The sequence below is a fragment of the Drosophila navojoa genome, chromosome 2, assembly GCF_054131105.1.
Source record: "Drosophila navojoa isolate 15081-1374.11 chromosome 2, UAZ_NAV_1.0, whole genome shotgun sequence".
Taxonomy (NCBI): domain Eukaryota; kingdom Metazoa; phylum Arthropoda; class Insecta; order Diptera; family Drosophilidae; genus Drosophila; species Drosophila navojoa.
The window spans coordinates 3460230-3486434 of record NC_142890.1 but is presented as its reverse complement, the minus strand read 5'-3'; the positions used below and the strand labels follow the sequence as shown (position 1 = coordinate 3486434).

The window sequence follows — 26205 nt, the reverse complement described above, 5'->3', positions numbered from 1 at the left end:
CACTTTAAATTTCTCAATAATTTTCATTTCATATTTTATTTAAATCCAAAAATTATGCGCAGTTTTTTATCTGAGAAAAATACTAAAAAAAATACATTTATTGGCATTTCGTATTTTATTTTTAATTTTCCTCCTACATTTTCATTTATTTATATGAATAATGGATATATGGATTTATTTATGATATTATATTTATTTTGTAATTTAAAAATGTTGTTGAAAAAATGATTTTTTATTTTTAAAAATTAAATAATTTGTATGACAAACAATTAAGTATTATTTATTTGCTTCAACTTCGTATAAGTAAAAGTTTTGTGAATATTAGAAATGCAAGACATAAGATTTTATATGTTAAAAAAAAAACACCTTTATAAAACTGGATTTCTGAACCATTTGAGCCCAAAAAGAAGTCGCAAACACTCCCTAACAATTAAATACAATTTTTTGTTAATTTCCTTCTTTTAATTTATTATAAAAAACTTTGAGCATAAAATCTCATGATTGGAAAATACATTTATAGATTAAGAAGAAGACTCTACGATCTAGAAGCAAGGAAACACTGGCGTACAGTTGGAACAGAAATGTGAAGGCAGGCGTAGAGTATTGGGAACAGCTATGTGGTGGGTCTGGGGATGGGGATTACTACTCAAATAATCATTGTATGCACCTGACTCAAAGTAGCGGCTGATGCGCCGCCTCACTACCCCGAATACGAAATCCTCAGTCCACTTCTAGTAGTAGCCAAAGGTGATGTCATGCAACGGCTGTGCATTGCCCTGGGGCAAGGCATAATCGCGTGCCAGCTGATCCAGAAGACTTCCGCCGCCACCGCCCACACGTCCCTGGGCCTGCGGCTGGTAGCTGCGCTGTGGCTGTGGCTGGGGCTGGGGTTGGGGCTGCTGCACGGGCTGGGCACTGGGGCCCTGGCTGGGTCCGAAGCGCACCGGCTCGAGCAGTGGCCGGCCGCCAGATGCGGGTGCCAGGAAGCCCTGGGCACGTGCGCTGCTGGGCGCCGGCGAGGCGGGCGGCAGGGCATAGACGGGTCGGGAGACGCGCACATTGGAGGGACCCTCGCCGAAGCTCTGCGACTGTGTGTAATCGGGCTCGGGGCGAGCGGGACGCTGGAGCGGCGAGTAGAGCACGTCTGTGGTGCGCTGGGCGCCGGGCACCTGAAGGCGTGGCGGAGCTGGACCAACTGAGGGCGACTGTGGTTGCGGTGCATATTGAACGCGGCGCTGTGGCTCCGGCTCTTCCTCTTCGTACTGCACATACTGTGGCTGCGGTTGCGGCTGCGGGCGTGGTGCTGGCTGTGGGCGTGGCTGATGCTGCTGCTGCTGCGGGCGCTGCACGCGCTGCGGAAAGCAAACAATGTGAAGATGAACCTAATTGGTTGATTGATGCTGATGACATGGACTTACGTAGGGCCGCTGTGGTCGCTGCACGGGCTCCTCATCGTAGTCGGGCTCCTCCTTGGTGGACTCGTCGACCAGCGTGGGTGGCGCTACCGTAATGCCCTCGCCTGAGGGCTGGAAACCGTACTTATTGGCGCCGTATTCCACGACGCGCACCTTGCCATCGGCATCCACATAGCCATACTTGCCCTTCACCTCGCCCGTGGCCAGTTTCGTTTCGATCTTGAAGGAGCCATCGGCACCCTCATAGCCGTACGTATATGAGCCATCCTCATTGTGCCTGACAAAGTTAGATAGTATTGTACATTAATTTGATTGATATAGGAAAAATAAATTTTTTTTAATTTAACTATTTTAGGTATACTTATAATCAATCCATCTTTTATTTATTATTCAGACAGGTTGATTTTATATAGGATTAATTGATGTCAAATAAATAATCAATCAATTATTAGTATATGATTGATTGATATCAAATTAACATTCAATCAATCATCCGTTTAGTTTATGCATTTCATCAATCTGTTATCATGTTCGTAGTAAAGTTTAGCAAGTCTTTAAACTGTCAATCAATGATGTACAAAACTTATAAATCTCCTTTCAATTAATCCGTCAGTAGGCTAATCAATAAGTCCATCAATCACTTTCTCTACAGATCAATCAATTTCTCGATTCATCGATCAAGCATTAAGTTTTTTAATCGAAAAAAGAATTGCCAATCATTTACTACAATCAATCAGTCAGTTCGTCTACCTCTGAGCTATATACATATATAACCTTAGCAAACATTTTATCAATACATCATCAGTCAGCTATTCAGATTTTCAATCGTTTATATTACAGTCAGCTAATCAATCCAAGTTTATTTTATATCTAACTATATATATCGTATAACATAAGGAAATCTCTCAATCACACTCTTACTCAATCAGTCAATCATTCTTCCATATATGTAGAACTTACTTGTTGATCTGCTTGAGAATGGGCACTGGCGTGGGTCGCGCCTCCTCCTGTGCGTGTAGTCTGTGTGGCGCCGCTCTCGGCGCACTCGGCTGATAATCCTGATAGTCCTGGGCGCTGACCAGACTGCCAATCAGGCAGCCGATTAACAGTAAACGTTGTAGCTACAGAAACGATTAACAACAAAATGCGAGAGAGCAATTTAAAACCAGTTTGCTAATTGCCAGACAAAGCAGATATCACTGCACATAGCCGTAGCCCGTACACCTTGACAGTGCAAAGGCGGCAAAGAATATGATAGCTACAAAAGTCTTAAGTCAGGCTACCTTTCACTTTTTGCATATACAAATAAGTATATATGTACACATATACATTTATGTATACATAATAATGTTTTGCTCGCATCGGAACGCTTGTCATTGTGGCTGGGACACCCTCAATGCCAAGCAGGAACCGATGGCAGCAAGTAGATACGGCGGCATGGCATAAGCCAAGCCAAGCTAACCCGAGCCAAGCCAAGCCAAGACAGGCAGACGTGTTGCATAAAGCCCAAACGACACGCGATGGCCGGGCCGACAATTAATTGAATATCCACAGGTGAAATGTAATGAAAAACCAATGAATACATTCGTGTATTTTCATTTCATTTCATTTGTTTTTTCTTTTCTTTTTCTTCGATTACAACTCGCATTGCTCATTTGATTGCATGAATTCGAGTGCACATAAAAATTATTTGCCACTGCGGGAATTCCACTCGATGCGCCATGTAGAAGATGCAAAAGAAATTTTCCCACACATGCCAATCTCAGATATGTTGCACAAGTATCTCACAGATGCATCTCAGCCATGCAAATGCTGAAGAAATTACAACCGTTGGAGCTAGGGACGGGAAAAAGAAGTGGGTGAGGGGTGGGGGGCGAGTAGGAGGAAGCGGGTCTAGAGGGTGCAATGGCTGAGCTCTTGGCAGCCGGTCGACAGCTTGACAAGCGAACCGAACGCTTGACTGCGATTTTGTGCTGTTCGAATACCCTGTAATAGAACAAGTTGTTGAACTTGGGTATATATGAGGTAATGAGTTCTTATGTAACGATAAGCAAAAGTATATATAATATACATGAGGTGTCGGTGAAGACGATAAACTATACCATTGAATTATTACTCTACACAGTCTAATGCTGATTAATAAAATACCCTGGAGAAATGTAATCAATCAGAAAATATCTTTAAGTTGATTTCCGAAGCTTTGACTTCAGATTGTAGAAGTTTCTTAGAAAGAGTTCTTCCTTAACATCTAGTTTAAGCTGCCAGCTTACCCTATAAATATGAAATTTTGAAAGAGCTCGTAGTAATAATTGTCAAGAATACTCGAAACTCCTCTATTAGAGTATAAACATGAAGAGCAATGTAGTCATCATACCATTTTTAAATAGGCGTAGCAATAATATTACGCTCAATCGTGAAAAATTGCTATGGTCAGATCTCATACAAATTTGATAAGGTCTTTTATAAATAAATTTCTAGGGTATCTCAAGTCAACTACTCCGTCCACTATTGTGAGCAACAGATTTAGCCGAACGAAATTCGCACAGGTTGTGGCTCTTATGCTGGCTAACGAAATTAGTGCAATGGCCAGGCAAATGCGCCCAACGGCTGATGGGTTCAATGCTTGTTTGGTCCTTAACAAGGTATTGCATAGCACATGGTCCATTCTATGCTCTATACCGAATTCCCAATTGGAGTAGTCCACGCGTTTGTGTCTGGTAAAACCTTTCACTGCAACTCCACATGCCACAGCCTTGGCGCTCAGTTGGCCAAGTTGCCTCTGGCATCGACATGGGACACGGACCATGGACAAAGGGGGACTGGGCTCTACATAGTGCAGCAGCAGCAACAGCAGCGGCTACTGCGGACCACGTTTCAGTTGATGCCAATTCTGTTTTTTTTTTTTTTAGTTTTTCTCTTTCGACAGCAACTGACCGAAAAAGCTGGCATCCAATCGCAGCGTGTGAACTGCATTCGAAGTTGCCTTTGATATTTGCGCTCCAGCACAGAGGAGGCGGGGGCTGGCAGTGCGCTTGTTAGCGCAACTTTTTCTACACCAAAGTTCCTGCAACTATATTTTTTTCTCAATAGAATGCCAGGCAATTACGAGACACTCATCGTCGACATCTCATAAATTATGTGTTAAACTACAAAATAGCAAGCAGTCAAGTCCACTCGACTAGACAATGCTCGCTTGAAGTTGACAGCGTGAAGAACTTTAAGAAATTATATTATGTATAGATTTATATTGTAGCAAAGTGCATAGAATGGGTATATAGGTTATAGAAAAGTATGAATATGCTATATGTATGTATATGTATATGAATGTCTAGTTGTCTAGTTGCTGACATCAGCAGTAATCAAATATTTCTAGCGGGTATAGAATCGAAATAGCGAATACCAAATTCTACGAGTATTGTCTAAAACCAATACACTCTTCAAATACCACTTTGAGCGTGCATAGAAAATCGAAATCGAAAATCCAGTTACCAAATTGGGTGCACAAAATCGAGCAATTGCTCCAATATCTGGTTAGCGGGGCAAAATTAACGGTTTGACTCAATTTGCATAGCAAATTATGCGATATTTGTACACACACACACACACACACACACATACACATAGAGAGTATGACGTAACTAGTTAGACAGACAAATGCATTTGATTGGCCCGCTCTGGCCTGAGCTGTCACGCATTCAAACTCAACTTTAACCTTTTGTCAAGCATCGAGCATGGTGCAGCTGGGCAGCTGGGCAGCAGCACAGTGCCTGCTGCTAGTATTTGCACAACATTCTCTGGAACCTACCACTTTCATTTTCAGCTTGGATCACAGCTATTTCGTATCGCTTAACGGCTTTAATTGCAAAAGACCTTCGCTGCCACAAGACCCAGCCCCAAAAGCAGCAGCAGCAACAGCAACAACAACAATGGCACCACAAAAAATCACTTTCAATTGATCTAATGAACCGGGACTGTAACTTGAAGTTTGGTTGAGTTTTTGATTTCTGATATATAAATTTTTGTTTGTTATTTATTTCTTTTTTTCTGCTATTTCAGATTATTCACGTTAAGCGGTGCGCCAACATTTGCTTGAGACCGACAGCAACTGAGCCGCCCAAGTTGTTGTATTTCGCTTTATATACCGCGCTTCGGGCTGCGAGGAAAACCTTTTCCGTACCCAATCGCCAGCCAACACCAACAAAAGCCACCAACTTCACCAACGAGTCGGCGGCGCATGCTCAAAAGGACAGACACCAACTATAATAGCAACAACAGCTCACTCACTCACACAAACACACATGCACACACACATACACTTATACACTCAAACAGTCAGCGAGCTGCTTGGGCAAGTTTGACTCTTGCGCGGTTCTCTCTGTGCTTTTCAGAGAGCTTTTTCTGCGCCACCACAGACACTGCATAAGCATATAACAGGAAAGGCCAAGAAGTGGTTGACGGTGCAATGGGCATTGCTTGAGTTTTGTGTTTTATATCAGTTATGCTTAAGCTGATCTATGATTGTAAATAATGTTGATTATATGATAAGTTATTTAATTTGAAATCTTAAGAATATGAATTCACTAATGTAATTGAATAGTTCTACCTAAGCTTTTTAATGTGCTTAAGCTTAGCCTGTATACAGAAAAGCTTTGTCAAGTCAGGTTTGCAGTTTTTGTCGTAAGCTTAGCAAAATATTTCGTGGTATATTTAGTGCGCTCTATGGGTTATTTAACTATAACTAATATAGTTATTTAATATTTAATTTCGCTGTAAGATATCTATATCTATATTTGTATTCGAGTCCATCTACGTAAGTATTTTAAATATTTTAATTTTATATTTACAAACATAGGGCATAATCTAGAGAGTGAGAGTATAAGAGAGGGCCCTAGACAGAGAGAGACTGATACAGAGTGACTCAGCCAGAGGCGAGAGCCAAACAAAGAGAGAGTGTGATAAAAGGAGGAGGAAGAGAGGAGATTGAATAGAAAAAATTGAGATAAAGGCAACATTTCATTGAACTAGGCGTATACATTTTAGCAATGCAGAATTGGAACTGGAATTTTAATTTCTGGGAAAGATTAAGGTGATACTTACATTACTAACACTGTTAAGCCATTAACAAACAATAAAGCAATAAAATATATTTAATTAAAATTTTTTAAGCAGTCAGCAGCTATTATACTTAGGTAACAAAAAAAAAATTAATAAATGAAATTAAATAAAAAAAATAAAAATTAAAAAAATATATATTATGAAAATATATATTATATATTATGAAAACCAAATTATATTAGGATAAATTTTATTAAAACATGTTCCATATTTTCATATGGAACCATATTTTTCAACCTAAGTGTAAATATTTGGGTTATTATTATTAGTATCATTTAAGAGCTACATTTTTAGGCCTCATTTTTAATATAATTTATCAAAACGCTCTAAAGCCTATCACACGAGTTCACATAGCCAACAATTTTTATACATTGCCTTCACAAACAATTCCAAACACCTCTCCAACAAAAAACTTAAACTCACACGCTATAAAAACACACCCGAAACAAAAACAAAATAAATTTTGATACAATTAATCAACAGAAATGTGAAAAATTAACCAAATCGACAGGCGGCACAGCTAATGAATGGGTAAAATGGAAAAAAAAAAAATTGGGTGAATGAGTTTGGGAACGAGCGAACAATATGAAATGATTTCTAGTTAAGTGGAGTACATAATGCCATAAATATAGCTCACGTTGAGCAATTGAAAAAGTATCAATCATTAGCATAAATGGGAGTTGGAGCTGAAGCTGGAGTTGTCGTAAAACCAGTTAGCTATAAATAGTAATTAGCTTAGTGTGTATTTGTTTATACGATGGTAAAGTCAATTTAATGTGATTTTAATAGAAGCTAATTAAGCCAATTAAGTTAAAGTATTCCAATTGGATTTTAAATGAGTTCGCCTAACAGATTTTGTACGTGTAAAATAAAACAAAATATATGATTGATTATATCAAAATTTAAATTTAAATAAATATAAATTTAAATAAATTCCGATTTGGAATTACATTTTTGCGAATTTGCTCAAGGTTATCTAAATTTAAATATTTGTAATGAGTTCTTCTTTTTCTTATGCTCAAGATTCTAGGATCGTTAAAAAAAAATTATATACCTTTAAATTTATTGTTGACTTAAGGTAAAAATACTTTTCCTCTAACTTATGCACACGCTCAGTAAATTTCAATAAATGTTTAATACTTTTTAAGGCTCCCACATCTCAAATTCAATTTGATCAATAAATTAACGATTGCAATCTGCTCCACACCTGAGTAAAGTCTACAGCTAAACGTGTTATTATTAATTTATGCTCAGCTAGCATATCGCTTCCTATAGTAGATTGCCTCATTAATCGCCCACAAATTGATTGGGCGTCTCCGGTCTGTTGTTTGGCAACTGTGCGTATGCTTAATGCGAGCATTACCGTTACCTTTGCCTCTGTCGCATTATATTGCATGTTAATAAGCGCAAAGTTGACTTGAAGGGGACGCAGAGCAAAGACAAGTTATTTGCAAAGTCCAGACCGAATAGCTAACAGAATTGAAAGCTGCTCAGCACAAGCAAATGTGCAGGTAACACACACACACACACACACACACATAGACATTGGGCATGGCCTTGTCGTTGCGTTGGCATTACTTGTAATGACAGAGCGAGTCACCGTTATTGTTGCAGCCACAAGATACATATGTGTATGTATGTGTGTGTGTGTGCGTGTGTAATATATAGCTATATCATGCCTTGGGTTAGTTAAACTTGTTGGCGGGATTGCAACGCCCAATGGACTAGGAAACTAAACCACAAGAAAAAGAAGGAAAAAAACAACAACAACAACAACAACTCTCGAGTCTGACCCATGACGCAGTTGTTGCCTCAATTATTCTGATACTGTGCGTATTAAGTTTTACTTTTGAAAGCCAGGCCTCAGGACTGGTTTTGTGGTCAGCCATGCCAGATCTCTATGTGAGTGGAACAGGGATGGAGCTAGGTAGTCTCAAGCTCGGCATTTGCACCTGAACTTGGACGCATGTCTACGCACGTTTGAAGGTCGTTCGAATTCCATAAGATACGTATGTGAGCATGCTATAACGGATACGCAGACGTAATTACAGTTATATATGTGTGTGTGGGTAAACTTTGAAGCATAAACAGGTAATTATTTGCCATTAACATGCAGAAGAGTCATTGGAATTCTATTTATACGACAACTTCGAGTCAGGAGACTTGAAGTCTCTTAGATTCTTGGAGCAATTGACTGAAATTTTGTAAAAATTTTTAGATAATTTAATTAAAATCCTAAGTGAAAACTTTAAATTGAAAATTTATTTGATTATATAATTTTATTAAAATCGAATTAAAAATAATGAAAAAGTTTCAGCTAAATCATAGGTTTATAAACGAAATTTTATTCATAATTTATTATTACAAACATTTAGCAAATTTCTGTTTAATTCTGTTCATTATGCAAAAATTATTGCTGATTGCATTTTAATCCTCTAGTTAATGTAACGCTCAAATGGAAAATACTTTTAAATAAATATTCGCTAAACATTCGTATTATTGCAGCAAAATATAAGCCCCTATTTAATGTATTTCATGTTAAGCTTTTCCACAGAGTTCAAGCCTTATTACGCCCGTTCGCCTTGCACTCACGTTTACCAGCTGCTGTTGCTGCCGCCGGTTTGAGCTGCCGCCGGTTTGAGCTGTCCAGAATCTGTGCTCATAATACGAATAAGAAGCAAAAATAAGAATAAATAACAAACTGAAATACCACTCAATGCTGTGCAGGAAATTCTTGAGGCATGGCAACGCCCTGACAGCGCCCAGACAAGTTTCACTTTCATGGCAGCACCGACAGCCGCAACTACAAATACAACTACAACTACAACAGCAACAGCAACATTTTGCTCGACAAAATTATATAAATGCTGTGCAAAAATAATTCCATTGCCATAAAAAGTGCTATAGTGTGTGTGTATTTGCGCGTGTGTGTGTGTGTCCGTAGCATATGACGGGTTGTGTGTGCATTTAATAGGTGCAGTCAACTAGCATTTGGTTCTTCGTGTTGTTGCCAGCAAAACATTTCAAGTATGACCCATACAATGCACAGTGGAGCAAGATGATACGAAAAAATAAATTCTGAATTAGTCACCATTTACATAAATTATATATTATTATGCAATTAATCAATTTTTGCTTAACACAAAAAACTGTTAGCTTAATCTTATAGAATAAAATTACCAGCATTAATTAAAAATATATATTTATTAAATACTAAAATAATACTGTTGTATAAAATAAAAGCTATTGATACTTTTGATATTTATATAAATTCTCATATATATATATATAAAATATATATATATATATAATATATATATATATATATTATATATATATATATCTATATATAGATATCATCTTCTATATATATATCTACGTAAATCATATACTATATCCTAGTATATCTAATCAAAAATATGTTTCTTTTTTTTTTTTTTTTTTTTTTTTTTGCATAAAATAAGAAAAAAGAATATGGTGTTGAAATGACTAAGACTAATATCTAACATTCATGGAACTTTTTGGAACAGCAGCCAAAAAATATTTGTTTACCATAAAGCCATTCAGTAATTTTTAGTATATTTTGATTGATAAGATTTACTTTATCAAAACGCAAACTTACAAAATTTAGAAAAAAAAAAAAAAATATATATATATATATATATATATATAATATTATATTATTATATATTATACATATATATATTTTTTTTCTTTCTATTATAGTTTCATTTATAATATTATTAATCTACATGAATTTAAATATATTATATGTATTTTGTATGGCTTTATAAAAATAATCGCTCAGAACAGTCCTTAACGGTAACTAACATAGATACGTAATATACCTCATTACCAATATACATATATCATATCCTTAATAGGTCTTCCTCGTCTTCTTCTACACAAAACATGTTCACCTCATTTTGCTAGCTCTGCGACCACTGTGCAGCTCAGAGCCCCCAACAGACGCTGACACTAGCCAAACGCCCCTGCACAATGTGTTCGTATACCCGAGGCCTGTCCACAGCTTAGGAGCTGATGTTTGTCCAGTGGAGCACAGACCGATCAACTGGTTGCTGTTGTTGTTGTTATTGTTGTTGGGCTGGTGGTGCATTTGAAAGTGGTTTTTGGGGCCATTGCATAAGTGCACCAAATTCCAACAACAAACAAGCAAACAGCCGCAAGCAACAGCAAAAGTAACAACAACAACAACAACAAGCAGACCTCGTTTCTAATGGTATCTAAATCGGTAACAATTTTTACTATATCATTCTTTGGGCCCGTCCGCTTTTTATAAGCCAAAGTGTTGACGTAATGCGCTGCGATTATTGCTGAATATTTGATTTGGCTGAGATTGGGCTCCAATTGGAGTCCAATTGAAGCGGAACCCCAAGCTCATTGAATTACTTTGTGGCTAAACAAAGACAGATCGCATCGAGGGTTTTTTCGGCACTTTATTGCATACATACATACGCACACAAGTGTATTTACAAATATATATTGTGTATATATATAAATTTAACTGTGTATATATATGTATATGGTGTATATAGTAATTAGATTGACATCGGGAGTGACTGATTTATTTGGCAGTAACAAAATTGACATTGTCCACAGACATCAGTCGCAATCTCTCTCTCGGCAGCCACACACTCACACACATACAAAATATAGTCCCAGGGTGCCGCGCCTACTTCCTGCCCGTATAGTCGATGCTGTAGGAGCCCGTGTAGATGTTCAGATTACGCAATGCCGGATGATGTTGCTCGGGCAGGCCAGCGTAGGGCCGCTGCTGCGGCTGCTGTGGTGCATAGTAGGGCTGTGGGGCTGGCGGCTGGTAGAAGCGCGGCTGTGGTGCAGGCGGATTGTAGTATTGTGGTGTGGGATTATAATACGGCCGAGCCGGAGCTGGAGCAGGCGCATATTGCGGCTGCTGCTGCTGGCCACGCCCAATGTCGCTCAGGCTAAACTTGCTGGCGGCAATGGGTCGATTGTACTTCTGATCCTTGTAGTAGACAGACGGATCCTCGCGATACTGGCCATCGTCGATTTCATTGGGTCCCAGCGGATACGGATTGCTGTTCGTGAGCGTCGGCGGCGGCACATTGATGTGACTGCCAGCGGGCTCGAAGCCTCGCTTGCTGGCCCCATACTCGATTTCGCGCACCTTGCCCTGATCGTCCACATAGCCGTATTTGCCGTAGACTTCGCCGTTCGGGTACTTTGTTTCGATTTTGAAGCTCTTGTCGGCTGCCTCATAGCCGTACGTATAAGAGCCGTCGTCATTGTGCTTATCGATCTGCTTCAATATGGGCACGGGCGTGGTATAATCCTTATATTGCGCGTACGCCATGTGTGCGCCCAGCGCCAACAGCAACAGGCCATGCTTAATGTACTGAAAAGAGATTTCAAGGCATATAAAAATTAACGCAAATTATTTTACTTTTTTTTTAGTTTTGATGCCCTATTCTTCTAGAAAAATTACTTTTTAATATATAATTAATTTAATTACTAATTTAAATATATGAAAAAAATAATGCATAGTTTATATATGAAGAATTATATTTAACGTTTAATTTACTATTAAAAATTAAAAACAAAAAAATTTACACTTTTTTAAGGAATTACAAGCTTTAAAAAATGCTTAGATATAATAGAGGTAATAAAATATATTTACAAGGAGCAAATAAAAACATAATTCATGATTTTAGTTCAACATACATATTGATTTAAATATATAGAATAATTGTTTTAATATAATAATACAATCAATTCATATAGAATTTATATACATAAGCAAATTAAAGGAACTGCCCGTAAATTGCTAAATATATATACAGTTTAACAAGCTTAAAAATTTCATAAATATTTGGAACAAATTAAAGTCTAAGCAGCATCATATATTATTAACAGTCCCAAAACTCAAACTAAAATGTTTGTATATTAAAATTATTATTAATTTTCCAATTATAAACGTTAAATAGTATTTTGCTTTTAGCTCAGCTCAGTTTGTATTGCTTAACTACGCGTTAGCGAACGAATGGAAAGTGTTTTTTATTGCATAATTATATTTCCAATTGGCTTAAATTGATTAACATTTAGTAGCTAATTAGCTACAGTTAGCTGCAGTTGACTGCATTCCATTAACAGCTTATCAAGGACGTTGCTGTCGGTTGATTTACATACATACATGTATGAGAGTATATGTATATACATATATGCATTTCGTTGTAGTTGTATAGATATTTAGAGAACTTCGCTCAAATCAAACTTTAAACACTATTTATTGAAACCAGTTAACAATTGTCAATTGCATTCGTAGTTAGATTATACTCTAAATGCATTTCGTCTATTCTCGCTTTTCACTTTTCTTTCTGTCATTTTGTTTTGCTCACCAGTTTCAGCATTTTCTCTGTTTCGTTTTCACCAATCTCACGCCTGGGCTTCAATTTGCTTAAGTGCGACTCGTGACTCGAGACTCTGCGCAACGAAACGACAACTCAAAAGAAAATCAGGGCGTGCAACGCTTTTATACCACAAATCGAGCACTGAGCACAACAGCAACAGCAGCAGCAACAACAAAATATAATAAAAGCTAAATAAGTAAATTTCAAGTAAAACTCTCGAGCCGAAGTCGAGCGAGACTCAATTACTACATTGGCACAGGTGGGCAGCGATCAGCTGCGCATTATATATACACACATATACATACGAAGCCAGTGCCCCGAGCCGAGAATCGAGTGCTTATGGAATGCCCCAATAGAGACAGCACCCGATCGCCCCTTGGAGAACGCTATCGGCAATCAGGTTATTAAAGTCAAAACAAAATTCTTAGCGTCAACAATTTATGCTGCCAGCCCGCGCACACGCATATGCAATGAGCACGCCCCGCGCAGCGCTCGCCCTCCTAGGGTAGTGCATGCGGAAGCTTTCTGGAGCAACACTCAACTCAGAAGTCTAGCAATTTCAGTTATGTAAGGCATTTGCCTGGACAACATGCCGATTGGCCATTTAGCGAGATGAATGACTAATAATAAAAACCAAAGCGTTTGCTCTGCCCCTTCGGTTAGCCATTTCTTTGGGCTGTTTTTTTCGCAACTAGCCAAAAGCGAATCGGAATGAAAGAGCCAACTGACCTAGTCAATGCTTTGCAATAGCCACAAAACTGGTTGCTGGCAGAGCAATAGAGAAATGCAAATTGTGTATACATAGTAGTATACCCTGTAGCCAGAGATAGCTGTGCGATAGCGCAACAGTTGTTTAGAAGAAGGTTGTGCATAGCATATACCCTGTAAATTATTTTTATTTAGCTAGCAATTACTCATTGATGTCAAGTTTATCTATTCTTAGCTATAAGTGGAGCCGAATTTAGCATGATTTATTAAAACACTTGAGAGCTCTATAGTCGAGAATGCCCGACTAGAAGCTACCCTGCAGTCCGCACAGACTTGCTATTCAAGTCATTCTTAGCTTCTGATTATTGCGCAGTTTTTGGTCTAAGCTTTGTCAACTCTTGAATAACTTAAATTCTAGTTATTCATTTGATAAACAAAACTAGCAGAGCGTGATAAGAACATCCATATGCGTACAATCGTCAAAGTAAAAATCAATGCCATTCAAATTTAGCAAACGGGTAAAGGGAATATCCATAATCTTGGTATTCAAAAAAGTAACTTTTCGCCTTTATATTTCTCGACTATTATTGAAAATCGATAAATAGAATAAGTTATAGAAATATCAAATTTGTAATAAACATTTCAAGTTGCAAATCTCTGCAGCTTACCAGACCTCATATGGCTATGCTTTTAACGACTCAGCTCGTCTTATGTATATATACTCCCATATGTATTATAGGGTATATTCAAGTCGCTAATTTATATTATTTTGAATAAAGCTGTTAATTTGTGTTTAAGAGCTAGTTTATTTATGAGGCGTATACTTAATATGTGTCTCTCGTATTTGTGAGCTTTAGAGCCTGATTGAAGTGTTTTTCTATGCTAATGGACTTTGGCCAAATGATCTTAGAATTGTTATTCAACGTCCTTGAACAAATACTTGGCTGGCAAATATCGAAATACTTTAGTAAAACGATCCTCCAGAACACTGTCAAATGTTTGGGTCAGCACGGGACGCAAGATTTCAAACAGAACGCGCCAATTCTCATTGAAGATCTCGTTGGCACTACGTTCCAGTTCCTTGTTGCCATTGAATAGATTGGTTAGATTAATGCGAATGTTGTCGATGCGTGCGATGTCCGTCTTAATTGCGGTCACATTCATGAATGTGATGCCCTCTGCCTGCAGTGGCCGCATTCTGAGTGCCACATAGAACTCCAGATTGTCTGAAAAGCAGATACATAGTTTATTTACTTCTTTCCATAGAATCATGGGATATACTAACCCAATTTGGAAGTCAAAACACCAGTGCTGTTAAGATTGAGTAGAAGTATATGTCCCTTCAGCTTGTACTTGCTTGTCAAATCGATTTGCGTTAGATGCACATGAAAGCCGAGATTATAGTGACCAGTGTTGTACAACGTGCTGCAAACAGGAATGTTTTTTATACACAATTCAGTTGTTCATTACTTGACACTCGCTACTTACGTGCTATTCAGTATCTTGGCCTGGCTGAGACCCACTGTGGTCATATTTCGCAGCTCCACGCGCACATCCACATTTGGTGGCACTCGCTGGGCAATGCGCAAGCGACTCACCCGAAATGGATCCAGAGAGCCAACATCGCTGAGGCCCGGCACGCCTGCATATAGACAGAAAGTGGTTAGTGTTGGCCAATGCTATCCTATTGGAGTTTGCAACTCCTGCATAAATGATTTTTGGTGGTGGACAACGTATATGTTATATTGTATTATATAGAGAATTTATAGTGGTGGAAAACTGCAGTATATACACATGTCCATACCACTCACCATTTCGCCAGTGTTGAAAGATGTTTTCAATATTCCTAGCCAAGCAGTCGTTACTCTGGCTATCCTTCAAAGCGCAAGGCTTTATAAATGTAGCTAAAAAACAAGTCGAAAATAAATTCAAAATTAAGCCCAAAAGAAATCATATGCTATAGTAATACAAACGTGGCTCGGGCAGAAACTTTTGCGCTTGCACCACAACAAAGCACAGTGGTGCAGCAAGTGCCAAATAGAAGACAACTATCAGATGGGGCTGCATTGCTACCGCTTCAGTTAACCGCTCGCCGTGGACTGGCGATCAACAAAAAAATACAAAATATGTTACTCAACCAATGACGTTAGCAAAAAGCGTTAAGCTTTTCGATCGGTGCTTTAGTATATGTATTATGTTGTATGAAGAGCGAGGGTTTAATAGCCCCGCAGCCGCAGACCTTGATCTGAGTGGCATCGTCAATCATTTACAATATGCGCGAGAGAGAAAGAGAGAATCAAAACCTTTTGACACACAAATATCGTGTAACTAAAGTTGAATAGCTCAAGCTAAGAGAAACATGAATAAAATTATTCAAATTGTTCGCAAGTAAATGTATAAAAATTAATCATAAAATAGATAAACATCTGTTTCAAATGGCTTCCTCCAGACTAAAATTATAATATGACGCACTATCAGTACAAATATTTAATATTTCCAGGGTATAATAATCAATTGATAGAAAGCTAAATACATAGGTTATTTGAATACCTTTAACTAATTTATATTTTAAAAAAGTTATTAAATTTTATGAAGACTCTGATAATATATACCTGAAATAACGCAGTTAGTCTTAAAATATATTAAAAATAAATTTATATATGGTAATTTTTAGAAAAGTAAATAAACAGCTAAGTCTCTGCTACTCAACAAGTTTCTTTAATGTTTTTATAAAAAAAAAATATATATATATATAAAAAAAATTAATTACAATATTCACAGAGAATTTTTGGAGCACCTTTTATATATGATCAAATCAATTACAACAATTTTAAAATTTATTCATACAAAATAAATGGGCTCTGCCGTACGCCTAAACGGTAAGCGTATATCAAAAATTAATTTATAAATAACAATCAATTAATCCGAAATTAAAATTAGGCTGTGTAAAAACAATATCCCAAGTTCTAGTTTGGCTGAGTCTATCTTGACATAAAATTGTTAGGGTATTAAATGGATGCATACAAATTATCTACGCCAATTGAAATCAAATACTCTCATTGCATTGCATCTTAGTTCAAGTCAGCTCAACATAAAAACCAATGAAAAGGTCAAGGTCGTCTAGTGCACTCGCAGCTAATTTAAATATGAGCGAAATAGATGCCAAGAATAGGTGCGAAAGAGATGATAGATGAAATGCAAATGTTGTTCTTGAATGCTCATATGGCAAGATCACCCTGTATGTGCAGACAAGTCTAACGCCACAGAACTCGTTTATTTTTGCAGTCAATTAAACCAAATCTGTGAATTTGAGAAACAAAACAATAAAATAACAATATATAGATTTATATATAACGATATATATATTTATATATATATATATATAATTCTGGATTTTTGAATTTCATTTGGAGTATAAGATATAATGACTGCACTCCCGTAATATCAGAACAATCGTCGCTTTCAAGCTAAGCTAACAATATTTTCTTTGTGTTTGCACTTGCACTGCATTTCAATTTAGAAATGTACAAAGTAATAAATTTTAATTGTTTCTTACTTTTGGGTATATCCATGTTGATAGCTCTGACTAATGCCTCCAATTATCTGGCCGATAAACGTAAGTAACAGCAACTAAAATAATTATTGCTCACTCAAAATTCTTTTTAGCTAATTTCTTAACGCCTTGCGTCCTGGAGGATCCGCAGTTTGGCAAATGTCTGTCCAGCAATTTGCAAAACATGTTCGTCGAGTGGAGGGATGGTGTACCCGGCACAAATACAGTAGGCTCCCTTGATCCACTTCTCGTGAAGCGTATCAAGTTCTCGCAGGACACAAACAGCGCCATTGCGCTCAATGTGGATATGCAGAATGTTTATATCAAAGGCGCTCGACTGCTGACAGTCAAAGAGGCCAGGTGAGCTATCATACCCTTTGTTATAATATATTTGGAATTGAGAATCATCAATGCACTTTAATTGCTTCTTTAGCTACAATCCCTCTAAGCACGTAGCAGCAGGTATGGTATTTCTGCCCAAATTGCGTTTTGATTTTGACTACAAGGTGAAAGGTCAAGTGCTGGCCCTACCTCTGAATGGCCACGGCAACGGTCTCTTCGAGATAGGTAAGTTAGGTAAATAGTTATAGCTAAAGAGCTAAAAGCATTATATTCAATTCCAGAAAATTTGGTTATCAGAATGGAAATGGCTGTCAAGCCGCGCAGCTCTGATGTAGGAAATTTCGCCGATGTGCAACGTGTGAAAATCTCGATACCATCGATCGGCAATTTCCGCATCAAGCTAAACAATCTATTCCCCAACAGTCCCGAGCTGAATGATGCAGCCCATACGATATTCAATGAGAATTGGCGTGAACTCTACGAAGTGCTTCAACCAACAATTCAACAAACCTTAGAAGCGATCATACTGGATCGTACTAAGAAGATTTTTAACTATGTTCCAGCCACCTACTTCATACAAGATTTTCACTGATTCATAGATAGAAATGTTGTCAAATTTTGATGGTAAAGTTGAAATATATTCTCTGTGTAAATATTAATGTGGATGTGATTAAATCTAATATATGGCTAATCCCTAAAACCAATACATGTAGAGCAAGGTAGAGAAAGGGGCAGTAGGGGAAGGCGAAATTGAGAAACACAGAAAAGAAATAAAGAGAAATTGTGTAGAACAAAGGAAGAGAAGCAGTGTGAGAGAGAGAGAGAGAGAGAGAGAGGTAGAGGGCTAAAGAGACATAAAAATAACCTCAATTAGAATACAATTCCAAAGGGAGACAATACGTAATAAATACAACAGATCAATAAATAACATAACTAGTAAAAATTATATAACATGCTCTTTAAAATAAATACATTTATATATTTCAATAGATGCACATCTGCAATATAGCTATAGATATTATTTGCACAATAAATTGAAGAATACATTTTCTATCTCAACTTATGCAATTATAATGTAATTTTCAGATTAGATGTAAAATTATTTATAAATACATAGTAAGACATACACATATATATACATATAAACCCGTATTGACCGCCTAGACACTTCGATTTAAAACGGCCTGACATTAACAATTTCTGGTTTAATTGTGAGCTCAAAGCTCAGCGACGAGAACGTACTGCCTCCATTCCGTCCGCATCTCATATATGGTGTGGCACAGTTTGATGTAATCGAATCGTACTGTCAGTCGGATTCGCATTTAGATACTCGCCGGGCGTCATGATGAAAAGTTCGTTTAGCTTTAGCTGCGGCCTGCTTGCTGCAGTTTTTATACTGAACGGGGTCGTCGCCGTGGAGTACTACACGCAGAAGCGTAAGTTGACTAATGGAAAGGCCTTCGAGTCTGCCTCGATACAGTTGACACTCTTATATAACGCACGTCCATCATTAGCATCGTGGCTGCCCTCGTGCCGCATCTATGAGCCGGGCTTCACCAACTGCTCCACGCACAGCATACAGAAGCTGGTGGATCAAGTGGTCATTGGCATACCGGAAATCGTAGAATCCATCGGAACCTTCGATCCCTTGCATGTGAGGAATATCTACTTTAAGCAGGACAACAATGAGGTGGCCACACTCAGTGCCAATCTGACCGATGTGGTGGTCAAAGGCTTCGCCAAGGCCATAATCAAGGAGAGCCGGTGAGTAATAATAGATATGAATCAAATAATAAATCAAGTAGGAGTGCTATAGTCGAGACAGCTAATCGCCCCGATCAAGCATATATATACTTTATGGGGTCTCCGATGATTCCTTCTGCCTCTAACATACTCTTCACCACTAGCCATTATATTCAATGGGTTCAGGGTATAAAAAGACTCTATGACTAAGCACAACAAATGAGTTGGAATGCATTAAAGATATATATATATGTATATTTAATGTTGACTTTATATATGCTCGTAGCGTTAGCAAAAAGGACTTTGGCTGGCAAACTAAAGTCTATCTGCCCAAAATGCGTATGGATGCGACATATCAAATGGCCGGTCGGATACTGCTAATACCGTTGAGTGGCAAAGGTCACATATACATAGAGATCGGTAAGTGTGCATCATTCAAAATATATCAGAATTAATCATAGTCATGGTCAATAAGCTTAGATGATCTCGATATACTGCTGCTGACCACAACGCGTCTGTATGAGAAGGGCGGCTTCACTTTTGATAATGTGACCGCGGTGCGCGTTAAGCTGAATATATCCCGGGTGCATACCGAATTGGATAATCTATTCAATGGACGCAGCCCAGAAGTGGCGCGCAGCACGAATCAGTTCTTCAATGATAACTGGCGGGACTTCTACGAGGCGCTGAAGCCCCTTATACTGGAAACTGTGGAAAACATATTCTATGAGATCATGTCCAAGGTATTCCATCTGATACCGGCTAATTTCTTTGTTGAGGATATTCCAACGCCCCAGCAGCTGTACGGCAAAAACCAATAGCATAAATGATAATTACAATGCTCATGAAAATAAAAATAAACTCTGAACAGCCCACTCCATGCTACACTTAACACTAATTTCTATTTCTGCCCTCGAATAGTATAGTATGGCATATCATTTACATGCATTTCAAACTACATCTAAGCATTATAAACTGGATATTTTGACGTCAATTAACATGTATATATTAAGGGTAATTAATTCTTACATAAATTATTTGCAATACTTGTTATTTGATTCCACATCTTGAAGGCTGGAAGACGTATCAATGTAGCTCCATCTAAGCTTGTGTTGGCATCACCTTGATTTGCAGGGAAGTCAATTTTATGGCGTATATATACACCACATATATACTACAGACATGGTCACTACCAGTACCACAATAACAGAAACTAATATAATAAAAATCCGCATGGAATATGGCAAGCTTTCTACTTGGCTTAAACCTTCTATGCCATTAGGGCTTGGACATTCCACTCTTTCTTCCGCGACCTGCCCATCATAGCAGACGCATACATCTGGATATGCACAGTAACCGTGAACGCACTTCTGCTTGCACACAGGCAGACACAGCAATATGAGAGTGTTCCCAATATCTTCGGTCAAATAGTATTGCTCCTCACAGGAGCACTGTCCGTCCACACAAGTTCCATTCAAGCAACGTTCCTCACACGAGCCCAGTCCCATGTCCGGAATGTCAGCTTTTTCTGTTGCTGAAGTACTTGAACTCTCTGCGTCATCCGATATAGCAACACAAGCAGTGCCATTGAATGCAAAACCCTCAAAGCAACTACAGTTATTGGGCGATGCACAGAAACCAGTGGAGCACTCGGGTTCACAAACTGGGGTACAGCTGTTCTCAGTGACTGGAGCATATCCTTCTTCACAGCTGCATTTCCCTGGAGCACTACAGAAACCGTTCTCGCATTCCTCCTTGCAGACAGGCACACAACTGTTACAGCAAGGAGACGATATTTTATATATGTATATGCATTACGTTTTCTTCTGATATTGACTCACGGATTCGATGGAATATGCTGATCATTGACATAGCCCTTAAAGCACTGACAAACATTGGGCTTAATGCACTTGCCGTTCTCACAATTCGTACAAACAGGCACACATTCGAAATGCGTTTTGGTCTTTGGAATGCTCTTGTAGCCCATGCAGCAATCAGAGATTCTTGTTTTCTATGTTGGATTAATTGACTACATACTCGTTCATAGTGTTGGCACAAATTTAAAACTTACTTTGCCCTTTATGTTATACGCAAACTTTGTACAAATCTGTGCCAAAAGACAACTGGGCAATAGAAGATATATGAATATATTCTGGACTAACATCTTACAGTACTTTATTCGATCAACTAAACTATAGAACTGAAGAGAAGAAATTGCATCGTATGGGTATCGCAGAGCTAATGAAGTCAATGCTTATATCCATTCGAGCTTACACTGCAGTGCACTGGCGGGAAATTCTTGATAGTCATAAATATGGCTGCATGTTGTTCAACGTAAGTTGACTGTACTTATATATAAGTCATTGAATATTTTTTCCAGTGCGCCTTATCGGAGAGAGTGTGTTAAGAATAGCTTATCGCTGATTCTAAAAATCATCAATTGAACCAGCATGATTAACATTTTATATAAATAGAAGAATATATTTATTTAATTATATTTCCTCGAGTTAACCGCATATCAAGATGAAGAGTAAACGCCTTACTAGGCCCATCATCGCATATTTTATTTACATAAACTGCGAAATACATTGAATCATTCTGGATGTCTGACACTAAGTAACATGCATATATTAAATATAATTAGTTCTTAATTTAACGAAGTAATTGAGATTTCAAAGTGGATCTTTGCGCAATTCGCCAAACATGTCGAAATGCCTCTACGATCGTATTATGTCAGCTTGTTTTGCTGAGAAGTGCACCCCATAACGTTGTTCTGCAACGAAAATAAGCTGATTAGATGTACCTCGATACAGGTGGAAGGATAGATTGGACTCACCTTTTTTGTCGACTCTGTAATCACGCTTCCTTAATTTATGAATAACCACGACTATTGTCATTGTTAGTACCATAATCGTACCAGCAACCAATACAATGAACCACTTCAAATGGGCCAAGTTTCCAGTTTGACCCAAGGGTTCTATGCCATTAGGGCTTGGACATTCCACTCCTTCTTCCGCGACCTCTTCATCGTAGCAGACGCATACATCTGGATATGCACAGTAACCGTGAACGCACTTCTGCTTGCACACAGGCAGACACAGCAATCTGAGAGTGTTTCCAATATCTTCGGTCAAATAGTAGTGCTCCTCACAGGAGCACTGTCCGTCCACACAAGTTCCATTCCAGCAACGTTCTTGACACGACCCTACTCCCATGTCCGGAATTTCAACTTTCTCTGTCGCTGCAGTACTGGAACTCTCTGCGTCATCCGATATAGCAACACAAGCAGTACCATTAAAGGCGAAACCCTCAAAGCAACTACAGTTATTGGGCGATGCACAGAAACCATTGGAGCACTCGGGCTCACAAACTGGAGTACAACTGTTTTCAGAAATTGAAGAATATCCTTCGTTACAAGTGCATTTCCCTGGAGCACTACAGGCACCGTTCTCACAACCATCTTTACAAACTGGAGCACAAATGTTTTCAGTTACAGCAAAGTATCCTTCGTTACAAGTGCATTTCCCTGGAGCACTACAGAAACCGTTTTCGCATCCATCTTTACATTCTGGAGCACATCTGTTTTCAGTTACAGGAAAGTATCCTTCGTTACAGGTGCATTTCCCTGGTGCACTACAGAAACCGTTTTCGCATCCATCATTACATTCTGGAGCACATCTGTTTTCAGTTACAGGAAAGTATCCTTCGTTACAGGTGCATTTCCCTGGAGCACTACAGACACCGTTCTCACAACCATCTTCACATTCTGGAGCACATCTGTTTTCAGTTACAGCAAAGTATCCTTCGTTACAGGTGCATTTCCCTGGAGCACTACAGACACCGTTCTCACAACCATCTTCACATTCTGGAGTACATCTGTTTTCAGTTACAGCAAAGTATCCTTCGTTACAGGTGCATTTCCCTGGTGCACTACAGACACCGTTCTCACAACCATCTTCACATTCTGGAGCACATCTGTTTTCAGTTACAGCAAAGTATCCTTCGTTACAGGTGCATTTCCCTGGAGCACTACAGACACCGTTCTCACAACCATCTTCACATTCTGGAGCACATCTGTTTTCAGTTACAGCAAAGTATCCTTCGTTACAGGTGCATTTCCCTGGAGCACTACAGACACCGTTCTCACAACCATCTTCACATTCTGGAGCACATCTGTTTTCAGTTACAGCAAAGTATCCTTCGTTACAGGTGCATTTCCCTGGAGCACTACAGACACCGTTCTCACAACCATCTTCACATTCTGGAGCACATCTGTTTTCAGTTACAGCAAAGTATCCTTCGTTACAGGAGCATTTCCCTGGAGCACTACAGACACCGTTCTCACAGCCATCTTTACATTCTGGAGCACATCTGTTTTCAGTTACAGGAAAGTATCCTTCGTTACAGGTGCATCGCCCTGGAGCACTACAAACACCGTTCTCACAACCATCTTCACATTCTGGAGAACATCTGTTTTCAGTTACAGCAAAGTATCCTTCGTTACAGGTGCATTTCCCTGGAGCACTACAGACACCGTTCTCACAGCCATCTTTACATTCTGGAGCACATCTGTTTTCAGTTACAGCAAAGTATCCTTCGTTACAGGTGCATTTCCCTGGTGCACTACAGACACCGTTCTCACAACCATCTCTACATTCTGGAGCACATCTGTTTTCAGTTACAGGAAAGTATCCTTCGTTACAGGTGCATTTCCCTGGAGCACTACAGACACCGTTCTCACAGCCATCCTTACATTCTGGAGCACATCTGTTTTCAGTTACAGCAAAGTATCCTTCGTTACAGGTGCATTTCCCTGGAGCACTACAGAAACCGTTCTCACAACCATCTTTACATTCTGGAGCACATCTGTTTTCAGTTACAGGAAAGTATCCTTCGTTACAGGTGCATTGCCCTGGAGCACTACAGACACCGTTCTCACAACCATCTTCACATTCTGGAGCACATCTGTTTTCAGTTACAGCAAAGTATCCTTCGTTACAGGTGCATTTCCCTGGAGCACTACAGACACCGTTCTCACAACCATCTTCACATTCTGGAGCACATCTGTTTTCAGTTACAGCAAAGTATCCTTCGTTACAGGTGCATTTCCCTGGAGCACTACAGACACCGTTCTCACAACCATCTCTACATTCTGGAGCACATCTGTTTTCAGTTACAGGAAAGTATCCTTCGTTACAGGTGCATTTCCCTGGAGCACTACAGACACCGTTCTCACAACCATCTTTACATTCTGGAGCACATCTGTTTTCAGTTACAGGAAAGTATCCTACGTTGCAAAGGCATTTCCCTGGTGCACTACAGAAGCCGTTTTCGCATCCATCTTTACATTCTGGATCACATATGTTCTCAGTCGCTGGAGAATATCCTTCGTTACAGGTGCATTTTCCTGGAGCACTACACAATCCATTCCTACAGCCAAGTGGGCAATCCGGCAGACACAAGGAATTACTAATTTTGATATGTCCAGGTAGACACTCGCAGTCATTTGGGGCCGAGCATCTGCCGTTTAGGCAGCCGTCCTCGCATACAGGATCGCAAATATTTTGGGTTACATTCAGACTGTAGCCAGGCTTGCAAATCGGCTGGCATATCTTTGTTTTTATATTTAATGTGTAATTTTCATTACATATGCACGTTCCAGGTAATTTGCAAATTCCATTGGGACAGCCTTTCTCGCAGATCGGTAAACAATGTCCAGTGGCTTCATCGAGGTTGTAGCGCCGGGCACAATGGCACTTTCCGGGCGATCCACAATATCCGTTTTTACAGTCGCCTTTGCATTTCGGAACGCAACTGGATACGTCGAGAGTTAGAGAAATTGGTATAGAAAACAATTTATGAAAAGGTTACTCACTAAGCACTTGGCAAATGGTTGAAATTGTCGTAGCCCGCAAAGCATTGGCATACATTTGGCTTTATACATTTGCCTTTCCTACAATTTTTACATATGGGAGAACATTCGAGTTTCTTGCCTTGCGCACTGCTTGTGCGGTAATATCCATTGCAGCAGACTTGGACTTTTTTGAGCTATATGTTGGAATATATGTATATATAAAATGTTCATGTAAATGTATGTATCTGTACCATACTTGCATCACTTACTTTGTTTCCAGAATATTTATTTACTGTGCAAATCTGTGCCAACGCGCAACTAGTCAATAGAAAATATATGAGCATATGTCGGACCAACATGGTGCAGTAACTACGCAGATCAACTTATAAATGGCACTGCGTGACAACGAAATGAGAACACAGAATTAAGCTTGCGATTCGCTCAAGAGTTTACACTGCAAGAAGAATGTCGAGCTCAAAAATAATCTCAAATTATGACCATTTATGTATTGCTTAAGCCTATACGGTTCTTTATATTAGTCTTAGCTTAGCTGGGCACTATATCATTTTTTCCAGTGTTGTATCTGAGAGTGTGAAGGGCTTATCGCAAACTTAAGCATGCGGCCTCTGCCTGAACTTTGGCTGCTCATATCTTCATTTCTTTAATTTAATATTAATAGCAGACGCAACACTTAATACCCTTACCACAATTGTTGAGAATGCGAAATTATTAAACACGATATAATTTAATTAAAAAGGTATGTTAAACAAATACATATCTAAATTTTGAAATAACATAAATTCCGGATAAAAGAAAATCAAAATTTTATGCACTATTTCAATTTAGTATTTAATTGTAAGAAATGTGGCATGACTGTTTTATAAGTGATATGGAATATTGAGTTCAGTGAGAAGTTCTTTTTCGCTCTGAGCATTTTTAGAATTGCAAAAATAAGTTGGTCATGGCACATGCATACATACATAGAAGTTTTCTTTTATTACAAATACAAAGCAAACGGAAGATGCATTTTATACATTAATATGTAGATATTAAACATAATTATAT

General features: G+C 38.6%; 7 protein-coding genes across 8 annotated transcripts; 2 read left to right on the top strand and 5 right to left on the bottom strand.

The window, feature by feature from the left end:
- Nucleotides 1–440: 440 nt before the first annotated feature.
- On the bottom strand, nt 441–5544 carry Cpr97Ea (cuticular protein 97Ea). Its single transcript, XM_018105705.3, has 4 exons — nt 5221–5544; nt 2376–2536; nt 1419–1692; nt 441–1352 (listed from the first exon to the last, which is right to left on the bottom strand). The coding sequence occupies exons 1-4, from the start codon at nt 5227–5229 to the stop codon at nt 732–734; spliced, it is 1065 nt and encodes a 354-aa protein (XP_017961194.1). The 5' UTR covers nt 5230–5544; the 3' UTR covers nt 441–731.
- A 5423-nt stretch (nt 5545–10967) lies between these two features.
- Nucleotides 10968–13097, bottom strand: Cpr97Eb (Cuticular protein 97Eb). Its single transcript, XM_018110456.3, has 2 exons — nt 12929–13097; nt 10968–11928 (listed from the first exon to the last, which is right to left on the bottom strand). Exons 1-2 carry the CDS (start codon nt 12938–12940, stop codon nt 11224–11226), a joined length of 717 nt encoding a protein of 238 aa, XP_017965945.1. The 5' UTR covers nt 12941–13097; the 3' UTR covers nt 10968–11223.
- Nucleotides 13098–14434: 1337 nt separating this feature from the next.
- LOC108654452 (protein takeout) lies at nt 14435–15767 on the bottom strand. The gene is made up of 5 exons (XM_018105780.3): nt 15622–15767; nt 15460–15552; nt 15137–15290; nt 14934–15073; nt 14435–14874 (listed from the first exon to the last, which is right to left on the bottom strand). Exons 1-5 carry the CDS (start codon nt 15713–15715, stop codon nt 14564–14566), a joined length of 792 nt encoding a protein of 263 aa, XP_017961269.1. The 5' UTR covers nt 15716–15767; the 3' UTR covers nt 14435–14563.
- A 944-nt stretch (nt 15768–16711) lies between these two features.
- Nucleotides 16712–18221, top strand: LOC108654495 (circadian clock-controlled protein daywake). The gene is made up of 5 exons (XM_030385971.2): nt 16712–16728; nt 17169–17264; nt 17315–17561; nt 17635–17768; nt 17825–18221. The coding sequence occupies exons 2-5, from the start codon at nt 17171–17173 to the stop codon at nt 18133–18135; spliced, it is 786 nt and encodes a 261-aa protein (XP_030241831.1). The 5' UTR covers nt 16712–16728; nt 17169–17170; the 3' UTR covers nt 18136–18221.
- A 522-nt stretch (nt 18222–18743) lies between these two features.
- Nucleotides 18744–20178, top strand: LOC115563260 (circadian clock-controlled protein daywake). Its single transcript, XM_030385970.2, has 4 exons — nt 18744–18979; nt 19058–19307; nt 19573–19706; nt 19767–20178. Exons 1-4 carry the CDS (start codon nt 18886–18888, stop codon nt 20105–20107), a joined length of 819 nt encoding a protein of 272 aa, XP_030241830.1. The 5' UTR covers nt 18744–18885; the 3' UTR covers nt 20108–20178.
- Nucleotides 20179–20409: 231 nt separating this feature from the next.
- On the bottom strand, nt 20410–21273 carry LOC149092054 (uncharacterized). Its single transcript, XM_089256658.1, has 2 exons — nt 21128–21273; nt 20410–21065 (listed from the first exon to the last, which is right to left on the bottom strand). The coding sequence occupies exons 1-2, from the start codon at nt 21271–21273 to the stop codon at nt 20432–20434; spliced, it is 780 nt and encodes a 259-aa protein (XP_089112784.1). The 3' UTR covers nt 20410–20431.
- A 467-nt stretch (nt 21274–21740) lies between these two features.
- On the bottom strand, nt 21741–25532 carry eater (transmembrane receptor protein eater). 2 transcript variants are annotated; one of them, XM_089262106.1, is made up of 5 exons: nt 25410–25532; nt 25162–25334; nt 23793–25100; nt 22123–23693; nt 21741–22059 (listed from the first exon to the last, which is right to left on the bottom strand). In XM_089262106.1, exons 1-5 carry the CDS (start codon nt 25497–25499, stop codon nt 22004–22006), a joined length of 3198 nt encoding a protein of 1065 aa, XP_089118232.1. In that variant the 5' UTR covers nt 25500–25532; the 3' UTR covers nt 21741–22003. The 2 variants fall into 2 exon arrangements, with proteins under 2 accessions (XP_089118232.1, XP_089118230.1); XM_089262104.1 differs by having other exon boundaries at nt 22123–25100.
- Between the last annotated feature and the right edge of the window lie 673 nt (nt 25533–26205).

Bases quoted from the DNA above. Each gene is read 5' to 3' on its own strand.
- Cpr97Ea (XM_018105705.3), bottom strand. The intron at 1,693-2,375 runs GTAAGTTCTACA...TAACTTTGTCAG, and splicing joins ATTCTCAAGCAGATCAACAA to GCACAATGAGGATGGCTCAT. The intron at 1,353-1,418 runs GTAAGTCCATGT...TGCTTTCCGCAG, and splicing joins AGCGACCACAGCGGCCCTAC to CGCGTGCAGCGCCCGCAGCA.
- LOC108654452 (XM_018105780.3), bottom strand. From the start codon at position 15,715: ATGCAGCCCCATCTGATAGTTGTCTTCTATTTGGCACTTGCTGCACCA. The intron at 15,553-15,621 runs GTTTGTATTACT...CTTGTTTTTTAG, and splicing joins AAAGTTTCTGCCCGAGCCAC to CTACATTTATAAAGCCTTGC. The intron at 14,875-14,933 runs GTTAGTATATCC...TCTGCTTTTCAG, and splicing joins TGTTTTGACTTCCAAATTGG to ACAATCTGGAGTTCTATGTG.
- LOC108654495 (XM_030385971.2), top strand. From the start codon at position 17,171: ATGTACAAAGTAATAAATTTTAATTGTTTCTTACTTTTGGGTATATCC. The intron at 17,265-17,314 runs GTAAGTAACAGC...AATTCTTTTTAG, and splicing joins CAATTATCTGGCCGATAAAC to CTAATTTCTTAACGCCTTGC. The intron at 17,769-17,824 runs GTAAGTTAGGTA...ATTCAATTCCAG, and splicing joins CAACGGTCTCTTCGAGATAG to AAAATTTGGTTATCAGAATG.
- LOC115563260 (XM_030385970.2), top strand. From the start codon at position 18,886: ATGATGAAAAGTTCGTTTAGCTTTAGCTGCGGCCTGCTTGCTGCAGTT. The intron at 18,980-19,057 runs GTAAGTTGACTA...GTCCATCATTAG, and splicing joins GGAGTACTACACGCAGAAGC to CATCGTGGCTGCCCTCGTGC. The intron at 19,308-19,572 runs GTGAGTAATAAT...ATATGCTCGTAG, and splicing joins GCCATAATCAAGGAGAGCCG to CGTTAGCAAAAAGGACTTTG.
- LOC149092054 (XM_089256658.1), bottom strand. From the start codon at position 21,273: ATGGGCTACAAGAGCATTCCAAAGACCAAAACGCATTTCGAATGTGTG. The intron at 21,066-21,127 runs GTGAGTCAATAT...GTCTCCTTGCTG, and splicing joins CAGCATATTCCATCGAATCC to TAACAGTTGTGTGCCTGTCT.
- eater (XM_089262104.1), bottom strand. From the start codon at position 25,499: ATGTTGGTCCGACATATGCTCATATATTTTCTATTGACTAGTTGCGCG. The intron at 25,335-25,409 runs GTAAGTGATGCA...TCCAACATATAG, and splicing joins ATAAATATTCTGGAAACAAA to CTCAAAAAAGTCCAAGTCTG. The intron at 22,060-22,122 runs GTGAGTCCAATC...TTTTCGTTGCAG, and splicing joins TTACAGAGTCGACAAAAAAG to AACAACGTTATGGGGTGCAC.